Source organism: Sus scrofa, chromosome 4 (assembly GCF_054392235.1).
Source record: "Sus scrofa isolate SSC_HxYL_T2T_F1_AM1 chromosome 4, Sscrofa_HxYL_maternal_Yorkshire_Landrace_v2.0, whole genome shotgun sequence".
NCBI lineage: Eukaryota > Metazoa > Chordata > Mammalia > Artiodactyla > Suidae > Sus > Sus scrofa.
In genome coordinates this window covers 42,567,397-42,591,922 of record NC_139386.1, presented here as the reverse complement: position 1 = coordinate 42,591,922, position 24,526 = coordinate 42,567,397, and the positions used below count along the sequence as shown (strand labels likewise).

General features: G+C 38.9%; 1 protein-coding gene across 1 annotated transcript in view; it reads right to left on the bottom strand.

Annotated features, from left to right (window-relative positions):
- CDH17 (cadherin 17) overlaps positions 1-24,526 on the bottom strand; it is an 82,475-nt gene that overhangs the window by 36,676 nt on the left and 21,273 nt on the right. The window contains exons 4-9 of the mRNA XM_001927101.5: positions 17,276-17,410; positions 16,258-16,396; positions 6,087-6,245; positions 5,779-5,978; positions 2,868-2,999; positions 2,391-2,541 (exon numbers count right to left, since the gene is read on the bottom strand). Of these exons, the coding sequence (XP_001927136.1) occupies positions 2,391-2,541; positions 2,868-2,999; positions 5,779-5,978; positions 6,087-6,245; positions 16,258-16,396; positions 17,276-17,410 (916 nt within the window). The remainder of the gene's footprint in view (positions 1-2,390; positions 2,542-2,867; positions 3,000-5,778; positions 5,979-6,086; positions 6,246-16,257; positions 16,397-17,275; positions 17,411-24,526) is intronic.

Here is a 24,526-nt window from a genome sequence, read left to right as displayed (position 1 = left end):
TTCACTTAGTGGGTTGAGGATCCAGCATTGCCATGAGCTGTGGTGTAGGTCTCAAACACAGCTCAGATCTGGCATTGATGTGGCTGTGGTATAGGCCGGCAGCTACAGCTCCAATTAGACCCCTAGCCTGAGAACTTCCAAATGCTGCAGGTGCAGCCCTAAAAAGACTAAATAAATAAATATACTAATGAATAATTTAGTATTTTATTGATCTAGACCGTAAGCCCCCCAAAGGGCAGGGGCATTGTTTGTACTCCTTTTAGGCTACATACATAGAAAAGACGCTATCTGTGCTGATTTATAAGAACTTCTAGTCCATTAAGTCCAAAACTCAAGACTTTGTAAAATATTATTACAAAATATATTCTCATTTTCAAGAGGCAAAGAGCATGCTAAACCCTTGAACACTTTATTCTACAAACAATGACTTCTTTACCAGTTCTCAGAAAACTAGTGTCTTCCTCCCAATGAGGCAGGCAGCCTCTCTGATGGCTCCCAGCAATCCTCCCTACCCCTGATATTGATGTCTTGGCGTAACCACCTCCTTTTGAGTGTGAACTGGGCCTAGTGACTCACTTTTAATGAATATGGCAAAAGTTATGGGATGTCACTTCCCAGGTTAGATTATAAAAAGACACTTCCATTCTGGTTGCCATTTTTTGAGCTCAAGCTCTCTCCTTCCCTCCCTCCCTCTCTAAGCTTCTCCCTCTGAATCAGAGGTACTCACCTGACATCCAGATTCCTGAATCACAGAAACTGTCAGATAATAAATGTTCATTGTTTCAAAATGCTAAATTTGGGGACAATTTGTTAGGCAGTATAGATGACTAATGCACAAAATGTTAGGCCCTGCGCAAAGAGACTTGAGTTATCATCTACAAGGCCTTCAAAGTCTTCTGCCTTCATTCAGCATCACAGAGCATCCCATACTTCCCAAAAAGGTGATGCTATAAGTGTTTCTTAACTATTGTCACATATTTCATTGTTACTCCACTGTCACTGTGAGAAGATTCTTCCGTATTATTAACTAAAACCCTTCAAACTGTCATTTAATTCTTCCTGTTGTTGCAAGAAATGGAATAAACGCAAAAGAGAAGACCTAAGCAGAACACACTGACAATACGCAGTCTACATATGACTCTTGACAGCAAGAAGGGAAAAAAAAGGAGCATTGAGCAAGCAAGCCATGCAAGCTGGTGCCCACCATGCCACCAAGATAGCACCTACTGTGTCAAAAGATTATGGCAAGAAGAGTAGCGAGATCAAGAGAAAATGATGAGAAGGTCCATGAGGCGGGGAGGATATACCCAGGAGGGCAGCTAAGCCCTAGGAATGGTAGTCATGAGAGCCTACTCACTTTGTAAGTCCTGAAACTTACACGAAACAGACCAGAATACTTCCAGCAATGCCAGCCTGCTCAGCCAATGGGCTCAACATTGAGGCATTATAGATAAGAGGTATTCCAAATCCAGGGAAGTTGAAAAACTCCCAGAAACTGGAAGTTCCCTTTGTGGCTCAGCGGAAACAAATATGCAAGAGAATGCAAGTTCGATCCTGGCCTCACTCAGCGGGTTAAGGATCCAGTATTGCTATGAGCTGTGGTGTAGATCACAGACACAGCTCAGATATGGTGTTGCTATGGCTGTGGTGTAGACCAGTGGCTACAGCTCCAATTTGACTCCTAGCCTGGGAACCTCCATATGCTACAGGTGTGGCCCTAAAAAGACTAAATTAATTAATTAATTAATTAAATGTTTAATAAAAGAGAGAGAGAGAGAGAGAAAGAAAAACTCCCAGAAATCATAGTGAGCTCGTAGTAGTTATTCCTGCACAAAACTAAAGCTTTCCTGGCTCAGCCTAAGGAAATGACACAGGTCAAGGAAAAAAGAATAAAAACAGATAGGACTTGAACTTCATCTTCCAAGCTGATCAATCAAAGGTCAGTTGCCAGGTATCTGACATTGGGTGTAAATATTTGTTTAAATTATTTGGCACAATTGATGGGATTTTATCTGTCACTCAGTTTGCTGGAGGGCAAATAATCTCTCGGAAAACCATACAAATGAGATAATCTTATATATGTATATAGGAGATTGGTGTAAATAGTTATGGTGCTAGTGGTAGTGGTAAGGGTGGTGGCGGTAGTAATAGTAGTGGCAGTAATAGTGCTAGGAGTAGCGGTGGTTATAAAAGCTCCAATTTAAGAACACTACTCAGATACTGCTTGAGCCTAAACACTGTACCTGTGTGAGTCCCAAAGTGCATTCTCTACACTGTGCTGGGCATGGACAACTGATCCCCATTCAGGTGTACCCCCTACCTTTTACCCCATGGGGAGGAGAAAGGGACTACAGAGTTAACATAGGGAGAAGAGCTACACAGTTTCTTACCTATTTGTTCATTCTCCTGGACCTCAAATACAGTCACTGTAGATGGACATGTAGGTGGATTATCATTAATGTCTTTAACTTTCACTTGAACTTTCAGTGGGAATGCAAGTGGTTTTCCAAGCTCATCCTTGGCGATCGCATAAAAAACATACTACAACGAGATCAGAGTTAAAACATGACTCCTTCATCACTCCTCTTCAAAAGGCAGAGAAAATAACTATTTCAATGCTATTTCATTTACTCCCTTATTTTCAATTTACTTAGAACTTGGAAATAAGAAAATATAAAATGGGTGGAATTTGCAGCGATATTATCACGTCTTTGAGGTCAATGATGTTTTGAGGTTCAGAACACAGTTTGGGTGGTTTTGTTGGTGGTGGTGTTTTTGTTTTTAAGTAAAATTGTTTCTGCTCTCAGATATCCATGGGCACAGAATCTTGTCTTGATCTGCAAAACTCTCCCCCTAGTTTTACTCACTGAATCCTTTTCTTCTCGGTCCAAGGGCTGAGTGACATAAATATCTCCTTCCTGGTCAATTGAAAAAGGGAATTTTGGTAGCTTCTCCTTGTCCATTAAAGAATATAGTGCACCTGGGTCGTTCCACCGCACCTACAGGGCCCAAAGTGAAATGTGAGGAAAGATACATTCGGACAGAGCAAACAGGAAAGGAAATAAGCAACTTTCTGGATCTAGATTTAAAATTTCTGACAACCTTGTTTGGATGTCTGAGGTTTCTTATAACTACTAAATTACCCTTTTCACTTTCAACCTAAAATAATTCCTCCCCTTTTTTTCCTTTTTACTAAGTTACATTGCTCCAAAAAAGCACATGGGGTATTTTTCCTTCTCTAAAGTGATTCTCTGTGAACCCTCTAAAGAGTTTGTGGGTTGTTCTTTTGGAAGTCTGACTGTGAAGGCTTCATATCATGAAACACCAATTTAAGTAACAAAAAATAGGAGCTCCCTGGTGGCTCAGTGGATTAAGGATCTGGTGTTGTCACTGCTGCGGCTCGTATTGCTGCTGTGGCATGGGTTTAATCCCTGGACCAGGAACTTCTGTATACTGTTGGCACAACCAAAAAAGGGGGTGGGGAGGGACAAACAAAATGTACTTAGTAGCTGGCATTATCTGAGAACTAAGCCATGATGGATGATGAACTCCCAAAACTCACCAGTGAAGAGGGTAAGAGACACTTTCAGCTCTTCACCACACTGTTATTACAGCAAGACAAATAATACGTAAATAAAGAACATTCCCTCCCTAAATATTTAGTCTTAAAGACATCAGGGATAAGAATAATTGCCAACTCCTAGCATTGTTTTGTAAACAACTTGGCAAAAAAAAAAAAAAATCAATAAACTCAATAGTAAGACCAGTCTACTTGCTATAGACAGAGCCTGGCCTCTCTGATAGTCTACTACTAATAATAATACTTACTCAGGGTTTACTCATGCCAGACACAATTCTAAACATTTTTATGTGTTATCTCATTAAATTCTCAAACAGCCACATAAGGTCAAGACTATCATTATCCCTATTGTATAAATGGGGAAACTAGTGCACAAAAAGTTTAGGTGGCCTGTCCAAGGTCCTACAGCTATTTGAAAATTTCACATTAAACTATCCTCTCAAGCCAAGATATCAGCGATAGGGTATCAAGCAACTGTCCCTTGCTAGTTATTTAAGCACCACCCTCTGTCCAAACCAAAGGCCATGTTCTTTGTTGTAAGCAAGCCTACCCTGTGCCCTAAAAATCCAGCCCAAGTTCTCTCTCTTGAGCTGTCTCCCTCCACTCTTCTTCAGTTTCAAGACACCCAAAGTGTACTACTCAAGCCGGAGTATTGGATGTGGCTTCTTGGATCTTCTTTTCTTTGACAGCCCTGAGAGCAAATAAGTATATGCATTTACAAATCCCTATGAAGGTAACCTGAATAATAAACAGGAAGGCTTTAGTAAAGGAACCCAATCTGAAGTTCTCACAGTAAAGCATCCTGACATTCTTTCTTAGCTGATAAAGCAGAATACTTCATGGTTTCCCCCCCCCTTTTTTTTTTTTCCCTGAAGGTGAAATACATCAATTCAACATTAAAATTAAAAAAAAAAAACTTTTAGGTTAGACAATGAATATGGTGGGACAGGCAATTCCAGAGCCCCTTGACAACAACATTGTCATATAAACAAACTCAGGGGTACTACAGACTAGGACTCCCTCATAACATTAATACATTTTATCCACTTCCACAGACACTAATTGCCACAACAACCTAAACAGCTCTTATTATCCCCATTTTATTGGTGAGAAATTGGAGTTTATTACAGTTAAATGACTTGCTTATGATCAGTCCTTAAAGTAACGGAGCAAGAGCCCAGTTTTGTTTATCTGCTTCTAGATCCAGTGCTCTCCCACTAACTCACAGCTTTTGTGTCAGGAAACCTCCTGATCTTCCAGAAAAGATCAGATCTGGGTGGTCCCCAGAATGGATTTCCAGGAGCTAAAGAAGGAGGAGGGGACTCAGGGTGAGATACCAGCATTATAGATGGGACAGGGGGAGGATTTGAATGGAGAGGAGAGGTACCCACAGGGGGTGGAATTGGGAGGGGTGGGCTCCAAGGATAACAGTTGTCTACTCAGCTCTTACTCTTGGCCAGTCCTAACTCTGTCCCTGAGCTTGTGATGCATCTTTCGCATAGAGATTTTTCCCACAGGAATAAGAAGAAGCCTTTCAAAAATATTTGCAGCACCAACTTCAAATCACGTACTTGTCTCATAGACAACCCACTCTATGGCAGGCATATCCTACATTATTGACAGAGAACAACAAATAACAGTGTTAGCTACTTAGAAAGTGAGTGAAGGAGTTCCCACTGAAGTGCAGACAAAAAAATATCTGACTAGTATTCATGACAATGAGGTTTGATCCTTGGCCTCACTCAGTGGGTCGGGGATCTGGCATTGCCTTGAGCTGTGGTGTTGGCCACAGACATGGCTTGGATCCCTGTTGCTGTGGCTGTGGTATAGGCCAGCAGCTGTAGCTCCAATTCAACCCTTAGCCTGGGAACTTCCATATGCAGCAGGTATGGCCCTAAGAAATATATAAATAAATAAATGAAAAAAGAAAGTGAGCGAAGTTCCCTTTTAAAACCGAAATAGATAGATAGATATAGACATAGACACATACACACACACACATACACACACACACACACACACGTATCTGAATGCAAGTTGGTAAAGTCCAGAGTACACCCATATGGAAAATTCCAGCGATTTTATTTAATTCACTTTATAATTACGCTATGCAAAAATGTCAGTGAAGACCATGAGGGTGAGCCCTTACAAAGTGGGTGCCTTGACTGGGAGGGCTCTAAGCATTCCTTGGCCATTACCTGAGTGATTTTGATGGGGTGAGTATTAGTTGAGTTTTCTTCAATCTCCACAGGTTCTGGTGCTTTCCAAATATTCTCCTGCACGGTAATATCCACAGATGTGCTGTCGCTAAAGGAATGCTCATTCTGACCTCCCATGTCCTCCACTGAGACCACCAGCTTGTAGAAAGGGTTCTTAATAGGATCTAATTCCCGGGATCCTATGAGAAGTAGGAGAAGTGAGAAAAGGAGATGTCTCTGCAGGTGATATAAATCTAGGTCCTTTTTTTCTGACTCAGAGAGTCCTATGAGGATATCATTTAACTTACCTTCTGCAGTAAGGGAAATTGCTCCCGTTTTGTTGTTGATCTGAAAGTACATGACGTCATTGATCTTGGGAAGCTGCATGATAATTTGATAAATAAGCTGGCCATTGGGCGTGGCTGGATCATCCAAGTCTGTAGCATTGACATACATAAAGGGCTTTCCTGTTTAACAAAATATACCCAGAAAAAAAAAAAGATATTAATTGAAACCCAAACCAAACATAGCCACATTTGCCTTCTAAAAGGCAGAAATAAAATGGAGGAAGATGCCATAATTCACATCAATAGGGGAATAAATCTTTATTTTGCTCCTTTCCCCTCAGATGAGGTTTCTTAAAGTATGGTCCAGGAACCATGAGGGGTCTTTGGGACTGATTTTAGGGTCAATGGAGCCAAACTCATGAATGTATAAAAGAGCCATTCAAATCACAGGATAACTCAATGGATTTTAGTATAAAAGAGTACCCCAAAAAAGGCATTGATATAGTTTAAGATTCCACATTGCAACTGGCTTTTGAGAAACCACAGATCGTTGAGTTTTGGTCTAATGTCAGAGAATATCTGCAGTTATATGAAAATGCTATTAACAACACTCCTCTCTTTTCCAACTACCTATCTATGTAAGAAGAGTTTTACTTTACATGCTTCAACCAAAAGAGCATATGGCAACAGAATGAATGCAGAAGCAGACATGAGAATCTAATTGTTCTCAATCAATCCAAACATTAAAGAGATGTGCAGAGATTAAAGCAATGCCATTCTTCTTCATAATTCCTTTTTTCTTCAAAAATACAGTTATTTTTATTAAAATATGCTTATTAAGGATCCAGAATCAAGAAGGCAGAGGAGTAGGATGTGGAGCTCTCCTTTTCCTACAAATGCATCAAAAAAAAGTCTATATGTAGAATGATTCTCACAGAACATCTACTCAACACTGGCAGAAGACCTCAAACTTCCAAAAAAGGCAAGAGACACTCCATATAACTGGGTAGAACAATGGGAAAGAGAGAGCGAGAAGAGAAAAAATGAATCAGGATGGGACCAGAACTTCTGAGAGGGAACTGTGAAAGAGGAAAGGAATCTGCATTCTGGGAGGCCACATAACTTAACTGGTGGGGAGATCTGCTGAGACAGAGGGGGAGGCTCAAAGCCTCAGAGAAAAGCATAGTACTCAGTCTGAGTTGGGCAAAGCCAGAGAGAGAGCCACAAAGACAATCACCACCTGGCACGTCACATCCTGAGACACTCAAGTGGGGGCTGGTGCTGAGGCTCAGGCTTCAGAGGTCAGTCCCAGGGAAAGGACTGAGGTGGCTAGGGAGTGATGCACCATAGCCAGGGGAGTGCCATAGGAGGTCCACTGGAGAAGCAAGGCACAATTTTGGGGGGGTCCAAGAGGCAGGGGTTGGGGGGGTGGAACCACTATAGGAATTTCTTTCTCTGTGCACACACTGATGGACTCTCAGGTGGCAGGATGCCTTTTCTGAGGGCTATGATGACAGGTACAAACCACCACAGCCATCTCAGACTCCAGAGGTGGGTGTGGCCTGCCATCACTGAGGATCCTGTAACCAGGTACCATCTGCCACCCTAGTTCTCCCAGGGGTCACCACCACAGAGGGCCCTGCAACCAAGTGCTGCCCATTGCCCTCACCTCCCTGGGAACACATGCCCTGCCATTGCCACTGCCAAGGGCCCCAGGGCACAGCCCCCACCTTCCTGGGGGATCACTGCCACTACCAAGGGCCCTGCAACTAGGTGTAGCCTGCCACCCTCACCTATCCATGGGTCACTGCCACTGCCAAGGGCCTAGTACTGGACAACACCTGAAAGCACTGCTGTTGCCCCCACCTCCTTGGAAGCATGAGCAAGACATGTGTCTGCACACCCCCTATCAAGGGAACAACAGTTTGCCCACAATGAGGAAAGAGAAAGGAAGAATCCAAACCAAGAGCAGCCCTCATGTCACTCCCATCAATGGACAGATCTTCCAGACAGAAAAATCAATAAGGCAGAGAGATCCTAAGTGACAATATAGAACAGTTAAGCTTAATTGATATTTTCAGGACATTACATCAAAAAAAAAAAACCCAGAATATACATTCTTTACAAGTTCACATGAAACATTCTCTAGGATTGACTGCATCCTGGGGCACAAAACTAACCTCGACACATTTAAGAGTATAGAAATTACCCCAAGCATCTTCTCTGACCACAATGGCGTGAAACTAGAAATCAATCACAGGAAAAGAAATGAGAAAAAAACTGACTATTTGGAGACTAAACTACATTCTACTAAAAAAACAATGGGTCAACAGGAGTCAAAAGGAAATTAAACACCTTGAGACAAATTACAAAGAAAACACAACCATACAAAATCTACAGAATGCCACAAAAGCAGTTCTCAGAGGGAAGTTCATGGTAATACAGGCCTCCCTCAAAAAAGAAGAAAAATCTCAAATCAACAATCTAACCTACCATTTAAAAGAATTTGAAAAAAAACTAACAAAACCTAAAGTCAGCAGAAATAAGGAAATCATAAGGATCAGAGAAGAAATCGATAAAATAGACCTAAAAAAAAAGAAAAAAATCAGTAAAACCAAGAGCTAGTTCTTTAAAAGAATAAACAAAATTGACAAACCTCTGGCCAGATTCACCAAGAAGCAAAGAGAGAGTACCCAAATAAAATAAGAAATGAAAAAGGAGATATCTCAACTGATACTGCAGAAATACCAAAAAAATGTGAATATTATGAACAATTATATTCCAATAAATTTGACAACCTAGAAGAAATAGACAACTTTCTGGAAACACACAGTCCACCAAAACTGATTCAAGAAGAAACAGATAATTTGAACAGACTGATCACTAGAAATGAACTTCAATATGTCTGTTAAAGAACAAAACAAAACTTTCTACAAACCAGAAGTCCAGGACCAGGTGGCTTCACAGGCTAAGTCTACCAAACATACAAAGAAGAACTTATACTGATTCTTCTTAAACTTGTCCAAAAGACTGAAGAAGAAGGAACACTCCCAAAGACATTCTATGAAGCCACCATCACCATTATACCAAAACCAGACAAAGACACTATGAAAAAAGAAAATTATAAGCCAATATTTTTATGAATATAGAAGCAAAAACTCTCAGCAAAAGTTTAGCCAACCAAATCCAACAACACATTAAAAAGATCATACACCACAACCCAGCAGGATTCATCCCAAATTCGCGAGGATGGTTCAACATACGAAGTCAATGTAATAAACCACATAAAAAAAAAAGAAGTCAAAAAACCATATGATCATCTCAATAGATGCAAAAAAAGCACTTGAAAAAATCCAACATCCATTCATGATTTAAAAAAACTCTTACCAAAGTGGGTATAGAGGGAACATACCTTAACATAATCAAAGCCATTTATGACAAAGTCACAGCCAATATACTCAATGGAGAAAAGCTGAAAGCCTTCCCACTAAAATCTGGAACAAGACAAGGATGCCTACTCTCACCACTTTTATTCAACATAGTACTGGAAGCCCTTGCCACAGAAATCAGACAAACAAAAGAAATGGTATCCAAATTGGTAGAGAAGAGGTAAAATTGTCACTCTATGCAGATGACATGATACTTTGTACAGAAAACCCTAAGGACTCCACACAAAAACTATTCGAACTCCTCAGTGAATTCAGTACAGTAGCAGGATACAAGACTGACATTCAGAAATTGGTCGCATTTCTATACACTAACAACAAAATATTAGAAAAGAAATATAAAAATACAATACCTTTTAAAATCATACCTCCAAAAATTAAATACCTAGGAATAAGCCTGACCAAGGAGGTAAAAGACCTATATGCTGAGAATTATAAAACACTAATCAAGGAAATTAAAAAAGATTCAAAGAAATGGAAAGATATTCCATGCTCCTGGATTAGAAGAATTAACATCCTTAAAATGGCCACACTATCCAAAGCATTCTACAGATTCAGGGCAATCCCTATCAAAATACCCATGACAATTTTCACAGAACTAGAACAATCCAAAAATTTCTATGGAACCACAAAAGACCCAGAATTTCCAAAGCAATCCTGAGGAACAAAAACCAAGCAGGAGGCATAACTCTCTCAGACTTCAGGCAATATTACAAAGCCACAATAATCAAGACAATGTGGTACTGGTACCAAAACAGACATACAGACAGACCAATCGAACAGAAGAGAGAACCCAGAAATAAACCCAGGCACCTACAGTCAATTGCCCTTTGACAAGGGAGTCAAAAATATGGGGGAAAGACAGTCTCTTCAGTAAGTGGTGCTGGGAAAACTGGACAGCTGCATGTAAATCAGTGGAATTGGAACACACCTTCACACCATGCACAAAAATAAACTCAAAATGGCTTAAAAACTTAAATATAAGACAAGACAGCATAACACTCCTACAAGAGAACATAGGCAAAACATTCTCTGACACCAACCATATAAATGTTTTCTCAGGTCAGTCTCCCAAAGCAATAGAAATAAAAACAAAAATAAACAAGTGGGACCTTATCAAACTTAAAATTTTTTGCACAGCAAAGGAAATCATAACAAAAACATAACCCACATAATGGGAAAAAAATTTTCAATTGATGCAACTGACAAGGGCTTAATCTCTAAAATATACAAACAACTCATACAACTCAGCAGCAAAAAAGTCCGCAACCCAATGGAAAAATGGGCAGAAGACCTGAATAGACGTTTCCCTGAAGAAGATATACAGATGTCCAAAGGGCACATTAAAAAATGCTCAATATCACTATTAGAAAAAGGCCAATCAAAACCACAATGAGGTACCACCTCACACCAGTCAGAATGGCCATCATTAGTAAGTCTACAAAAGACAAATGCTGGAGTGGGTATGGAGAAAAGGGAACCCTCCTGCACTGTTGTTGGAAATGTAAGCTGGTACAACCACTATGGAAAACAGTATGAAGGTTCCTCAGAAAACTAAATATAGAATACCATATGATCCAGCAACTCCACTTCTGGGCATCTACCCAAACAAAATTTTCATTGGAAAAGATATGTGCACTCCTATGTTCATTGCAACACTATTCACAATAGCCAAGACGTGGAAACAACCTAAATGTCCAATGACAGATGAATAGATTAAGATGTGGTACGTATACACAATGGAATACTACTCAGCCATAATAAAGAACAAACTAATACCATTTGCAGCAACATGAATAGAACTACAGACTCTCATACTAAGTGAAGTAAGTCAAAAGGAGAAAGACAAATACCATGATATCACTTATATCTGGAATATAATACATGGCACAAGTGAACCTGTCTACAGAAAAACTCATGGACATGGAAAACATACTAGTGTTTGCCATAGGGAAGGGGGAGGGTCTGGGATTGACTAGGAGTTTGAAGTTAGTAGATGCAAACTATTGAGTTTGGAGATCCTGCTGTTTAGCACAGGGAACTATATCTAATCTAATCACTATTTCCACTTGCGATGGAACATCATGGAGGATAATGTGAGAAAAAGAGTATATTTATATGTATAACTGATCACTTTGCTGTAGAGCATAAATTGACAGAACATTGTAAATTAATGATAATAATGAATTTTTTAAAAGAGGTATATTGATGTAATATATATATATAATATATAATATACTACTAGCATATTAGTTCCAGGTGTACAACATAATGATTCAACATTTATATATATTGTGATCATCACAATGTATGATCATCCTTGGTCATACATCTCCAGAGACATTTTAATTAAGAATGGGCCCACTGGAGTTCCCGTCGTGGCGCAGTGGTTAACAAATCCGACTAGGAACCATGAGGTTGCGGGTTCGGTCCCTGCCCTTGCTCAGTGGGTTAACGATCCAGCGTTGCCATGAGCTGTGGTGTAGGTTACAGACACGGCTCGGATCCTGCGTTGCTGTGGCTCTGGCGTAGGTCAGTGGCTACAGCTCCAATTCAACCCCTAGCCTGGGAACCTCCATATGCCATGGGAGCGGCCCAAAGAAATAGCAAAAAGACAAAAAAAAAAAAAAAGAATGGGCCCACTTCTCACACATGACTGTAAGAAAGGTAAATATAATACATTTAAGGGTTTTAACTAAAGAAGGATTCTTTCAGATGCTCCTTCCTTTACAAACATCTTAAAAGTTCTATGATGTCTCATGTAATATAATCGACACTTAGGTTACAAAGCCTTTTAGGGAACCAAGTCTAGTATGTCAGACATGGAATGTAATCATTACAACACAATGAGGAAGTGTTAAAAGGAAACATTAAAAATACAACATTGGTAAATCCCCACCCCAGGGCAGTGGGTTAAGCATCTGGCGTTGCCACTACAGTGGCTTGGGTCACTGCTGTGATGTAGGTTCGATCCCTGCCCTTGGAACTTAACATGCCTCAGACACAGCCAAAAAAAAAAAAGGACAACTACAAAAAGACACTCTGCTAACAACACAAATCTGAAAGCAACTCAGTGACCATCAGAAGTAGAATAGATAAATGTGGACTGCTGAAGAGCAATGAGAACAAATTAACTACATCTATTCAGCATCTTTTCTGAATCTCAAAGACACAAGGGAGAAGGAGCTAGATTCAAAAGAAAACACATAGTATGATTCCATTTATATAAAGTTCAAATACAGGCAAAACCAACATCTTATTCAGACTGGAGGTATAGTCTCTGGAAGTGGAAAGGGAGAATTTTGTGGTCCTAGTATTATCGTATTTCTTTTCTTTGGGGGGGTCTTTTTAGGGCTGCACCCGCAGCATATGGAGGTTCCCAGGCTGGGGGCCGGCCTATGCCAAAGCCACAGCAATGCAGGATCTGAGCCATGTCTGTGACTTACACCACCGTTCATGGCAATGCCAGATCCTTAACCCACTGAGCAAGGCCAGGGATTGAACCCCTGTCTTCATGGATCCCTGTTGGGTTCGCTAACCGTTGAGCCATGATGGGACCTCCAGTATCATTCTGTTTTTTGAATTAGGTGCTTGTGGCAGCAGTAAGTTCACTTTGCATAATTACTGAAATGTATGAGATTTATTTTTTCTTGTGTATATTATCCTTCAATTAAAACTTACATGAAAAAAATTTAAGTGTCATGGGAACAGAGAAAGCAATTAAATCTACGGGGCAGATGAAGCGAGTGTCACAAAGGGAGCAACTTTTTAGCTGATTTTTCTGGGATGAGTTGGTATTTACAAGCAGAGAAAATGGAAGAGATCTGTTCTAGGTAGAGGTACAGAGGCTAAAACAGTTGATGGTCATTTTGTAATGTAAAAAAATATCAGATCACTACATTGTACGCCAGGAATTAACATAGCATGGTAAGTTGACCATACTTAAAACAAACTCATAGAAAAAGAGATCAGTTCTCCTGTGGTGCAACAGGTTAAGGATCTGATGTCACTGCTCTGGTGCAGGTTTGATCCCTGGCTCAGGAACTTCAATGTGCCATAGGTACAGCTGAAAAAATTAAAATTAAAAAAAAAAGAAAAAGAAAAAAGAGATCAGATTTGTGGTTCCAGAGTTGGAGGTAGAGGGAGGAGGAATTGGTTGAAGATGGTCAAAAGATACAAACTTGGAGTTCCCAGATGGCTCAGTGGTCTAAGAATCTGGCATTGTCACCTCTGTGGCTTGGGTTACTGGTGAGGTGAGGGTTTGATCCCTGGCCCAGGAACTTCTGCATGCCATGGGCCAGCATCCCTCCCCCCAAAAAAGACACAAACTTATAAATACTAGAGAGGTGATGTACAACATGATTTTGTAATTAACAGAGCTGTATGACATATATGAAGGTTGTTAGGAGAATAAATCCTAAGAGTTCTCATCACAGGGAAAAAATGCTTTTTTTTTCTTTTATGTACACTAAACTTATTGTGATAATCATTTCATGATGTATGTAAGTCAAATCATGCTGTCCACCTTAAATTTATGTAGTGCTGTATGTCAATTATATTTCTTTCTTTCTTTCTTTTCTTTTTTTTTTTTTTATCTTTTTAGGGCCACAGTTGCGGCATATGGAGGTTCCCAGATTAGGGGTCTAATCGGAGCTGTAGCTGCCAGCCTACACCAGAGCCACAGCAACTCCAGATCCAAGCCTCGTCTGCGACCTACACCAGAGCTCACGGCAACGCCAGATCCTTAACCCACTGAGCAAGGCCAGGGATCAAACCCGCAACCTCATGGTTCCTAGTCGGATTCGTCAACCACTGAGCCATGACGGGAACTCCGTGTCAATTATATTTCAATAAAACTGAAAGAAAAAAGCTTAAAAATTTTTAAATATGCTTATTATTTTAAATCAACTACAAAACAAATATTTTTAATTTCTCAGTTTTAATTTCAAATATGATAAATATTGATAGATATAACCAAAGATGTACTGGAGCCAGCTCTTGAGAACTAGTTGAATTTCTGGAAATTTTGTGAGACAATTGTTAACACCATTGGTAGCTTAAAATAGTTTGTGGTGGGAGTATTTACAGCACAGAAATTGACAAATGCTGGGAGTTCCCATTGTGGCTCCGAAGAAACGAATCCAACCAGTATCCATGACGATGCAGGTTCTATCCCTGATTTTGCTCAGTGGGTTAAGTTTCCAGTGTTGCCATGAGCTGTGTTCTAGGTCACAGATGTGGCTCAGATCCCACATTGCTGTGGCCGTGGAGTAGGCCAGTAGCTGCAGCTCTAATTTGACCCCTAGCCTGGGAACTTCCATATGCTGCAGGTGTGGCTGTAAAAAGCAAAAAAAAAAAAAAAAAAAAAAAAGAGAGACAGAGAGAGAGAGACAGGAAGGAAAATGCTACAAATCAGGGTTCCCCACCCCTAAATAGACAGCTATTAAAATTCACCAGCACACCACTGGATAGAGTCCCCAAATCCAAAAGTTCTTTGGAGTCCACAGTAGTTTTCACAAGAATACAGGAGCCCTGAATCCAAAAAACTTGAGAACCGCTGATCTAGAAGATCCTATTAGTGAAGAGAAAAAGGATAAAACTTGGAAGATTTTTACATAGCAGAGTTCAGTAATGAGCCTTTAGTATGTAACCTCAGGGACAGAGACACATGAACTTACTCCACATAATAAAGTGGATGGAGGAGTTCCCATTGGGGCACAGAGGAAATGAATCTGACTAGGAACCATGAGGTTGCAGGTTCTATCCCTGGCCTGGCAAGCGTGGGTTAAGGACTTGGTGTTGCCATGAGCTGTAGTATAGGTCGCAGATGTGACTTGGATCCTGCATTATTGTGGCTGTGGTGTAGGCCAGCAGCTGTAGCTCCAATTGGACCCCTGGCCTGGGAACCTCCATATGCCTCAGGTGCAGTCCTAAAATAAATAAATAAATAAAGTGGAAAGAATATTCTTCCTGAGTTATTGGAAGTGGCATTGAGGAGTGAGAGAGAAGATTAAGTAACACAGAAGGAAATTTGACAGTTGGGATGATGGAACTGGCCAAGAGTCTTTCTGAGAACCCAAAGTCTAATATTCATGTTTATTTTGTACACTGTTTTGACATGCTGCACCTTCATGCCTCTACATCTTCAGTAGAGCCTGCAGCACACACCCGTGTCTTGATGAGGGACTTTTATGGAAATGAAAGGTAAGAGAACAGCAAAGGGAGGAGCCATAGCTAGGAGCTGGAGGTAAGAGAAGAAAAAGAACTAGGAGCCAGCAGTGACCAAGAGAAAGCGGATTCTGAGGAGGATGTGAGAGAGTAAGCTTATCTTTCCAGAGTGTTCTATAGTATTCTAGAGGTCTAAGGTATTCTAAATTTTCACCCTAAAATAATGGTTCTCAACTGGGGTGATTTTGCCCCCCTCCCGGGGATGTTCAGCAATGCCTGAAGATACTTTTGCTATTGTGACTTGGAGGGGAAATGTGATTACTGGCACCTGGTGCGTCGATATGAGGGACACTGCCTAACACCTTATAATGCATAGAACAGTCCCTAATTAAAAAAAAAAAAAAGAATTATCAGGCCCAAGATGTCAACAGTGCCAAGGTTGAGAAATTGTGCCCTAGAATGGTGGGGATAATAAAACAACTCCCAGGGGACTACTGCGAAATTTAAATAAGATAGTAAGAGCTTAATGAATGACAGCTACCGATGTTAGCCGCATAAATTTGCCCCTTGCCTGTTACCTGGGCGAGAATTCTGCCTGACTGAGCCTTGATAGTTTGTCTGGAGAAACGTAGGCCGATTGTCATTGATGTCCTTCACCTCTATGGTGATGGGGACTGGGCCCTCCACTGTGTTGCCATGAGCATCCAGGGCTGAGACCTGATGTCGAAAGGAAAGGGAAACCGCTTTGGTGAGTCTGGACTTCATATCACACACCCAAAAGTCACTTGAAGGGAATTAGAACCCAAATAACAAATAACCTGGTGACCACAGGGGAGAAAGACACCCATAAAAGCCCAGATTGGGAGCTGCTCAAATAGAAGCCCTATCAGTTAAACCAAGATAATCATGACTGTGTTTCCAGCAGTGGAGTGTGCTGGACACTGGACATGCTTTTTTTTCTAAATAGTTGGAATGAATGAAATAAGAAAACTTTGACCCTTGAGGATATGGAAATGCCATGTCCTGTTACAGAAGCATTTTAGTGGTCGCCTGCAAAGCCAACAGTAAAAGTTACCAACAGAAAGCTTTCGGCTTGCTCTTTTTTCCTGCAATTAGTTCTCTACCATTCCTATGTATTCAGATACAAACCATGAAAACTAAGGAAGGAGGATCTCTTTAGTCAGTCTCTGACTTTAGTCATTGGTTACCTCTGCTTCTTGCAAGGCCCACAGGAGCTCCAGTCTAGCACTGATGCTGCCTTCTTTGTGGGTCCAGAGCTCAGGCAGATACCAGCGAAACATTAGAGAAGTATTGACTTGGTTTTGATCCAGGTGCCTTACTATGGCCACACTCAGGCCTTGTTAATATAAATTGGGTTACTCTGGTCAAAAAGCCTAAAAATGAGACGAGGGTACATTTGCTACATCCCTCTCTAGCTGGTTAAAAAAAAAATAAGAGAATGAAAGGACAAATGAAGTTTGCAAAGCATGCTGAAACAGGGTTCCATGCCAGGGATAAAGATGCCAGTGATCCTTCCAGGACGAAGGGTGCTCAGAGAGGTTGGCGTTAAGTGTCCTTCATCAGGTCTTAGTTCACCTGGAGTTTGTGAACCGCTCTTGTTTCCCGGTCCAGGGCTTTGTTGTGATATAGAAGTCCATCTGGTTGTATCTGAAATATGCCATCTGTCTCCCCAGTTAGTACAAAAGTCACAGCAGGAGGATCGGCCTTAAACTGGGGAAAAGTAAAAATTAGATTAGGTTGTAGAATTTGTAATAAGTCACCAATTTCAGGTAATGTTTTCATTTGCACAATCACTAAAATAAGAAGTTTTAAGCTTTTAAAGTGATACATTCTAAAAGTTTGCTTGAACACTAATTATTTAACACTCAAAATATACATTTCCCTCAAGAAAAAATATATGACATAATTCAATACATTGACAAAAGCTAAATGATACTTTAAATTACATGAGATTTTTCTGGGACTATCTGAAAGGTATAAAACTACTAGCCTCTAAGAAACATTAAGAAGGATAGCTTTACTTTACGATTAAAAAAAAAAAAGACATCATTTAGTACTTCTAAAAATTGTGGCAATGATTAAGAGACATTTTAATATTAAGGAAAATAATTTGAAAGTGGCTTTAAATGACAAGATTCTATATGACAATCTCACTTTTTCAGAAGTGATGAAAATATCAATGACTATATATGGGATAGCTATAGTAATTTTAAGACCAGAAGAAGAGAAAATTCACATAAAATAAAGCAGAAATAAAAGTTGTTCAACTCATTAATAATTTTAATGTTATATGTATTTACAAATTAAAAATCGTTAACAGCCAATGTTATAAAGGACATAAATAAACATATATATTATTGATGAAAATATAAATTAGCATAATCCTTTTGGAAATAACTTGAAACATAAAATGTTTTCAGCCTTTGAGAGCAAACAATACTAAACAGAACTTATCCTGAGGAAATATCTTTGAAACAATGAACTGCATGCTTGTGCTATAGTAATCTTATTTATAATACTGGTAAAGTTGAAAACTCCTCAATGGTCAAAAAGAAAGGTAATGAATTACATAACAGATAAAATTGATAGAATTTTAAGCATTAAAATATCCATTCTATAAATTACAAAGCAGCAAAAGAAACAACAATATGATATAAAGTACCAAGAGGAGAATATAAGAGTAAATCTAGACTATGATTGTTAACAGTACCAAAAGTATTCATGTCAGTGGGCAAGAAATGGAATTAAAAAAAAACAGTTAATGTGTTAAATGGGTAAGATTGTGGGTGGAGGTTTTTTTTTTTTTGAGTGTTTGCTTGTTGATATTATATTGTTTATATAATAAATGGAAGTATTATTACTTTGCACTTTAAATAAAAAGCCCAGACATCAGTGGAAAGGTAGAGTAAGGATTCACAAAAATCTTTCCCTCAGAGTTCCACTTGTGGCTCAGCAGGTTAAGAACACAACATAGTGTCTGAGAGGATGCAGACTCATTCCATACCCTTGCACGGTGGGTTAAGAATCCAGCATTGCCACAAGCTGTGGTGTAGGTTACAGGTGCAGCTCAGATCCCATGTTGGTGTGGCTGTAGTATAGACCGCAGGTGCAGCTCTAATTGATCCGTAGCCTGGGAACTTCCATATGCCACAGGAGCAGCACCTCCACCCCCCCAAAAAAAAACACTTTCCCTCCGTAAAATTCATGAAGAACTGGCAAGAATTGTAAATACCAACTTTTTCAGAACCTTGGAAGTTAATCAAATGCTTGAAAAGTCCAAGGAATGTTTAAGAAAATCCCTGTGTTCTGCAATAACCTATATGGGAATGGATATGTGTACATGCATGGGCTGAATCACTTTGCTATATAGCAGAAATTAACACAACATTGTAAATCAACTATACCTCAATAAAATTAAATTTAAAATAAAAAGAAAATTGCTGACTATCAGTAAGAACCAAGCTTTGTGGTTACTTTGACTTGCCCTAATTCCATCATCCTTTCTCAAGATATACAGTGCCATTGAGAATGAACCGCCTCACAACCATGGTACAATGAAGAAGACAGAAGGGATGTGGAGTTTCCCAGAAGTTCCATCCCCAAAGAACTGTTATTATCTAACCTGTCTGCAAGCTCCCTAGAAACACCTGCTCATGTAGATTGTCTTTATTTGACCCGACTCAAATCTCACTCACTGCAACAATTTTTTTCCCTTGGGAATTAAAAATAATCATCAGCAAATGCTTAACACTGCAGCTACCTGAGGCAGTGATAATAGTTGATGCGAACAAGAAGCAAACCAAAAAAATTTAAAAGGTAAATCTGGAGAATGAGGTGTCCCTGGACACGTGGGTGGGGGGGGGCAGGAATCAAAAACCTCCGGTATATTTCTGGGAGTCTAAAAGCCATGTTCATAAGTAGGGCTCTGCACATGTCCAGGAAAGACCTTAGATGGCCCTAATCTCTCACCTCTGACTAACCTTGAGGCTCTGTGCAAGGAGGAAGTAAAGGCTAAGGCACAAATGTAAACTGTTTGCCACATCCTTGAAGGTGTGCCCAACATACACACAGAATCTACTGGCAAAGGCTGGTAAGACCCATACATAAAAAAAAAAAAAAGAAAAAAAATAGCAGTCAATAGAAACTGCTCCTGAGGAAACCCAGATGTTAGATTTACTAGATAAGACTTTAAATTATCCTTTTTAAACAGATTAACTAACTAAAGTAAAGGAAACTTTAAGAACAATTGTATGAGAAAAATATCTCACCAAATAGAGGATATAAATAAAAATATAGAAATTATTTTAAAGAAATAGAAATTCTAGAGTTGACAAGCATAATAACTGAAATGAAAAATTCATTACAAAGGGCCCAACAGTAAACCTGAGCTAGCAGAAGAAAGAATTTATGAACTTGATAACAGATCAGTTGAGATTATCACCCTTGAAAAAAATTAAAAAGAAATATTAATAGAACCCTGGAGACCAATGGAGCATTGACAAACAAACACAGGCATAATGGGAGTCATAGAAGGAAAGGAAAGAGTGAAAGGGGCAGAAAGATTATTTGAAGAAAGACTAACCAAAAGGTTCACAAATTTGAGAAAAACATTAATCTATGTGTCCAAGAAGTTCAATAAACTCAAAACACAGTAAGCAAAGAGATCCAAACTTGGGCACATCATAATCAAACACAAAACAAATGAAAAGAGAATCTTGAAAGTGCAGGGATCCTCAATAAACTGAACAGCTCATTTCTCATGGAGTCCAGAAGACAGTGAAATGACATGTTCAGAGCACTGAAAGAAAAAGATTGCTGGAGTTCCCGTTGTGGCTCAGTGGTTAACGAAGCTGACTAGGAACCATGAGGTTGTGGGTTTGATCCCTGGCCTTGCTCAGTGGGTTGAGGATCCAGCGTTGCCATGAGCCGTGGTGTAGGTTGCAGACACAGCTCAGATCCTGCGCTGCTGTGGCTCTGGTGTAGGCCAGTGGCTACAGCTCCGATTCGACCCCTAGCCTGGGAACCTCCATCTGCCGCAGGAGCTGCCCAAGAAATGGCAAAAAAAAAAAAAAAAAAAAAAAAAAAAAAAAAGACTGCCAACTAAGAATTGTGTAGCCAACAAAACTATTCTTCAAAATGAAGGTGAAATTAAGCTATCAGGATAAACAGACTTTAAGACAAAAACTGTTACTAGAGACAAAAAAAAAAAGGACATTCTATAATGATACAAGGGTAAATCCATCAAGAAACTACAATGGTTTTAAATATACATGTACCTTCAAATAGATGGCAAAACACATGAAGACAAAAACTGAAAAAATTTAAAATATACAATTGAATAATAATAGTTGGTGACTTCAAAACTTCACTTCCAGTTATGGATATAACGAGTAGAAGATCAGCAAGGAAATACAAAATTGAACAACACTATAAACCTACCAGAAGCTAATAGACTTCTACGGAACACTCTGATCATCAAAAGTCTTGACACATCACATTCTTCTGAAATGTACATGAAACATTCTCTAGGTCATATCGCATGATAGATCAAAAAACAAGGCTCGATAAATTTTAAAGCATTAAAATCATACAAAATATGTTCTCTGATCACAATGGAATGAAATTAAAAACCAAGAACTGCAATAAATTTGGGAAATGACAAAGATATGGATATAACAACATAATCTAATAACCAATAGGTCAAAGGGGAAATTGGAATATACTTTGAGATGAATGAAATTGAAAACACAGCATACCAAACCTAATGGGATGTAGTTTAAACAGTATATGTAGGGATATCTATAGCTGTAAATGCCTACAAAAGAAGAAAATCTCAAATCAGTAATCTACTTTTAGAAACTAGAAAAAGATGAATAAACTAACCCAAAGCAAGCAGAAGGAAATAAAGATTAGAGTGGAAATTAATGAAATGGAGAATACAAAAGCAAAGGAGAAAATCAACAAAACCAAAAATATTTTTTTGTAAAGATCAACAAAATTGACATATTTTCAACTAGACTTACCAAGGAAAGAAAGAGAGACAAAACTCAAATAACTGAAGTGAGGAATGTAAAAAAGGACATCACTACCAAACCTTGCAGAGATAAAAAGGACTAAATAGAATACACAATTGTTTCCCCACAAATTCAACAACCTAGATGAAATGGATAAATTCTTAGACAAAAACTACCAAAATTGACCAAAGAATAAATAGAAAATCTGAATAAGACTATAATAAGTAAAGAGATTAAATTAGTAATCCAAAAAAAAAAAAATCCCACAAAAGAAAACCCAGAATCAGATAACTTCACTGGTGAATTCTAATTAACAAGTAAGGAAGGATTAACACCAAACCTTCACAAAATGCCTCCCAACTTATTCTATGAGGGCAGTTTCAACCTCATAAGCAAATCAGAAAAAAATAACACAATATAACTACAGACCAATATCTCATAAATATAGATGCAAAAGTCTTCAACAAAATACTAGCAAGCTGAATCCAGCCACATATAAAAAGGAATTATATGTCAGGACCAAGTGAAATTTGTCCCAGCATACAAGGCTTGTTCAACATACGAAAATCAATTTAATTTACTACCTCATTTTAATGGATTAAAGAGAAAACCAGATATTTCTCAATAGAGGCAGAAAGATCATTTTACAAAATCCAACATCTTTTCATGATTTAAAAAAATGCAGTAAACTATATAGAAGGTAACTTCCTAATCTGATAAAAGGCATCTAAGAAAAACCCACAGCTAACATTATACTTAAGGGTAAAAGACTGAAATCTTTCCCCATATGATCAGGAACAAGAAAATGATGCCCAATCTTGTCATTTCCGTATAACATTGTACTTTAGATCCTAGACAACAGAAGGAAATAAAAGTCATCCAGATTGGAAAGAAAAAACTATCTCTATTCACAAATGATATGATTCTTTAAGATATGGAAAATCCTAAAGAATCTAATATTTTTCTTTTACCGCTGATACGCCCAGTAAGGTTGAAGGATAAAAGATGGATATACAAAAATCAATTGTATTTCTATACACTAGTAAAGGAGAAATCTGAAAATAATGAAAACAATTCCATTTACAATAGAATCAAAAAGAATAGCATACATGAGGATAAATTTAACCAAAGAAACAAGAAATTTGAAAACTGAAAAATATAAAACATTGCTGAAGGAAATTAAAGCTCTAAACAAATGGAAAAACATCCCATGTCCAAAAATTGAAAATTGTAGAGTTCCCGTCATGGCACAGCAGAAACGAATCTGACTAGGAACTACGAGGTTGTGGGTTTGATCTCTGGCCTTGCTCAGTAGGTTTAGGATCTGGCATTGCTGTGAGCTATGGTGTAGGTCGAAACATGGCTCGGATCTGATGTTGCTGTGTCTGTGGTGAAGGCCGGCAGCTGTAGCTACAATTGGACTCCTAGCCTGGAAACCTCCATATGTTGCAGGTACAGCCCTAAAAAGCAAAAAAAAGAAAAAAGAAAAGAAAATTGTTAAGATAGTAATATTCCCCAATGGAGATAGTGATTCAACAAAATCCCTATCAAAATTACTTTTGTCTTGTTTTGTCTTATTTGTAGAATTGACAGACTGATCCTAAAATTTATAGGGAAATGCAAGAGACCCAGAATAGCCAAAACAATCTGGAAAATTTATTGCAAATCTACAGTATTCTAGAGAGTGTGGTGCTGGTATAAGGATAGACATATAGATCAATGGAATTGAAGCAGGTTACAGGAATAAACTTCAGTATTTATAGTCAATTAATTTCTGACAAAGGTGCTAAGACAATTTAAAGTGTTTTCAACAAATGGTGCTAGATGTCCACATGCAAAAGAATAAAGTTAGACCCCCTACCTCACGCCATACGCAAAAATTAACTAAAAATAGATAAAAGGCATAAATGTAAGAGCTAAAACTATAAAACTTTAAGAAGAAAACATAGGCAATAAATTTTGGTCACATCGAGGCAATAGTTTTTTAGACATGATATCAAAAGCACAAACAAAAAAGAAAACAAATTGAATTTCACCAAAATTAAAAGCCTTTCTGTTTCAAGTGACACAATCAAGAAAATGAAAGATAAGCTACAGAAGGGGAGAAAATATTTGCAAATCATGTGTCTGATAAGGAGAATACATAAAGACCTCTGGAGTTCCCGTCATGGCACAGTGGTTAACGAATCCGACTAGGAACTCTGAGGTGGCGGGTTCGATCCCTGGCCTTGCTCAGTGGGTTAACGATCCGGCATTGCCGTGAGGTGTGGTGTAGGTTGCAGATGTGGCTCGGATCCCGCGTTGCTGTGGCTCTGGTGTAGGCCAGTGGCTACAGCTCCGAATAGACCCCCAGCCTGGGAACCTCCATATGCCGTGGGTGCGGCCCTAGAAAAGGCAAAAAAAAAAAAAAAAAAAAAAAAGAGGTCTTAACAGCAAAAACGCAAATATGCCAATTAAAAATAGGCAAAGAATTTGAATATTTTTCCAAAAATATATACCAATATCCAATAAGCACATGAAAAGACTTTAACATTAGGGAAATGCAAATCAAAGCCCCAAAGAAATACCACTTTACCTCCATTAGAATAGCTACAATAAAAAAAAACATAACAACAGGCATTGGCAAAGATGCAGAGAAATCAGAAATCTCATATGGTGCTGGTAGGAGTGTAAAATGGCTCAGTTGTTTAGCAGACCAGTTTGGCAATTCTTCAAAAAGGTAAACATTGAATTAACTATGACCCAGAAATTTCACTCCTAGGCATATATCCAAGAGAATTGCTTTTTAGAGCCGCACCCATGGCATATGGAG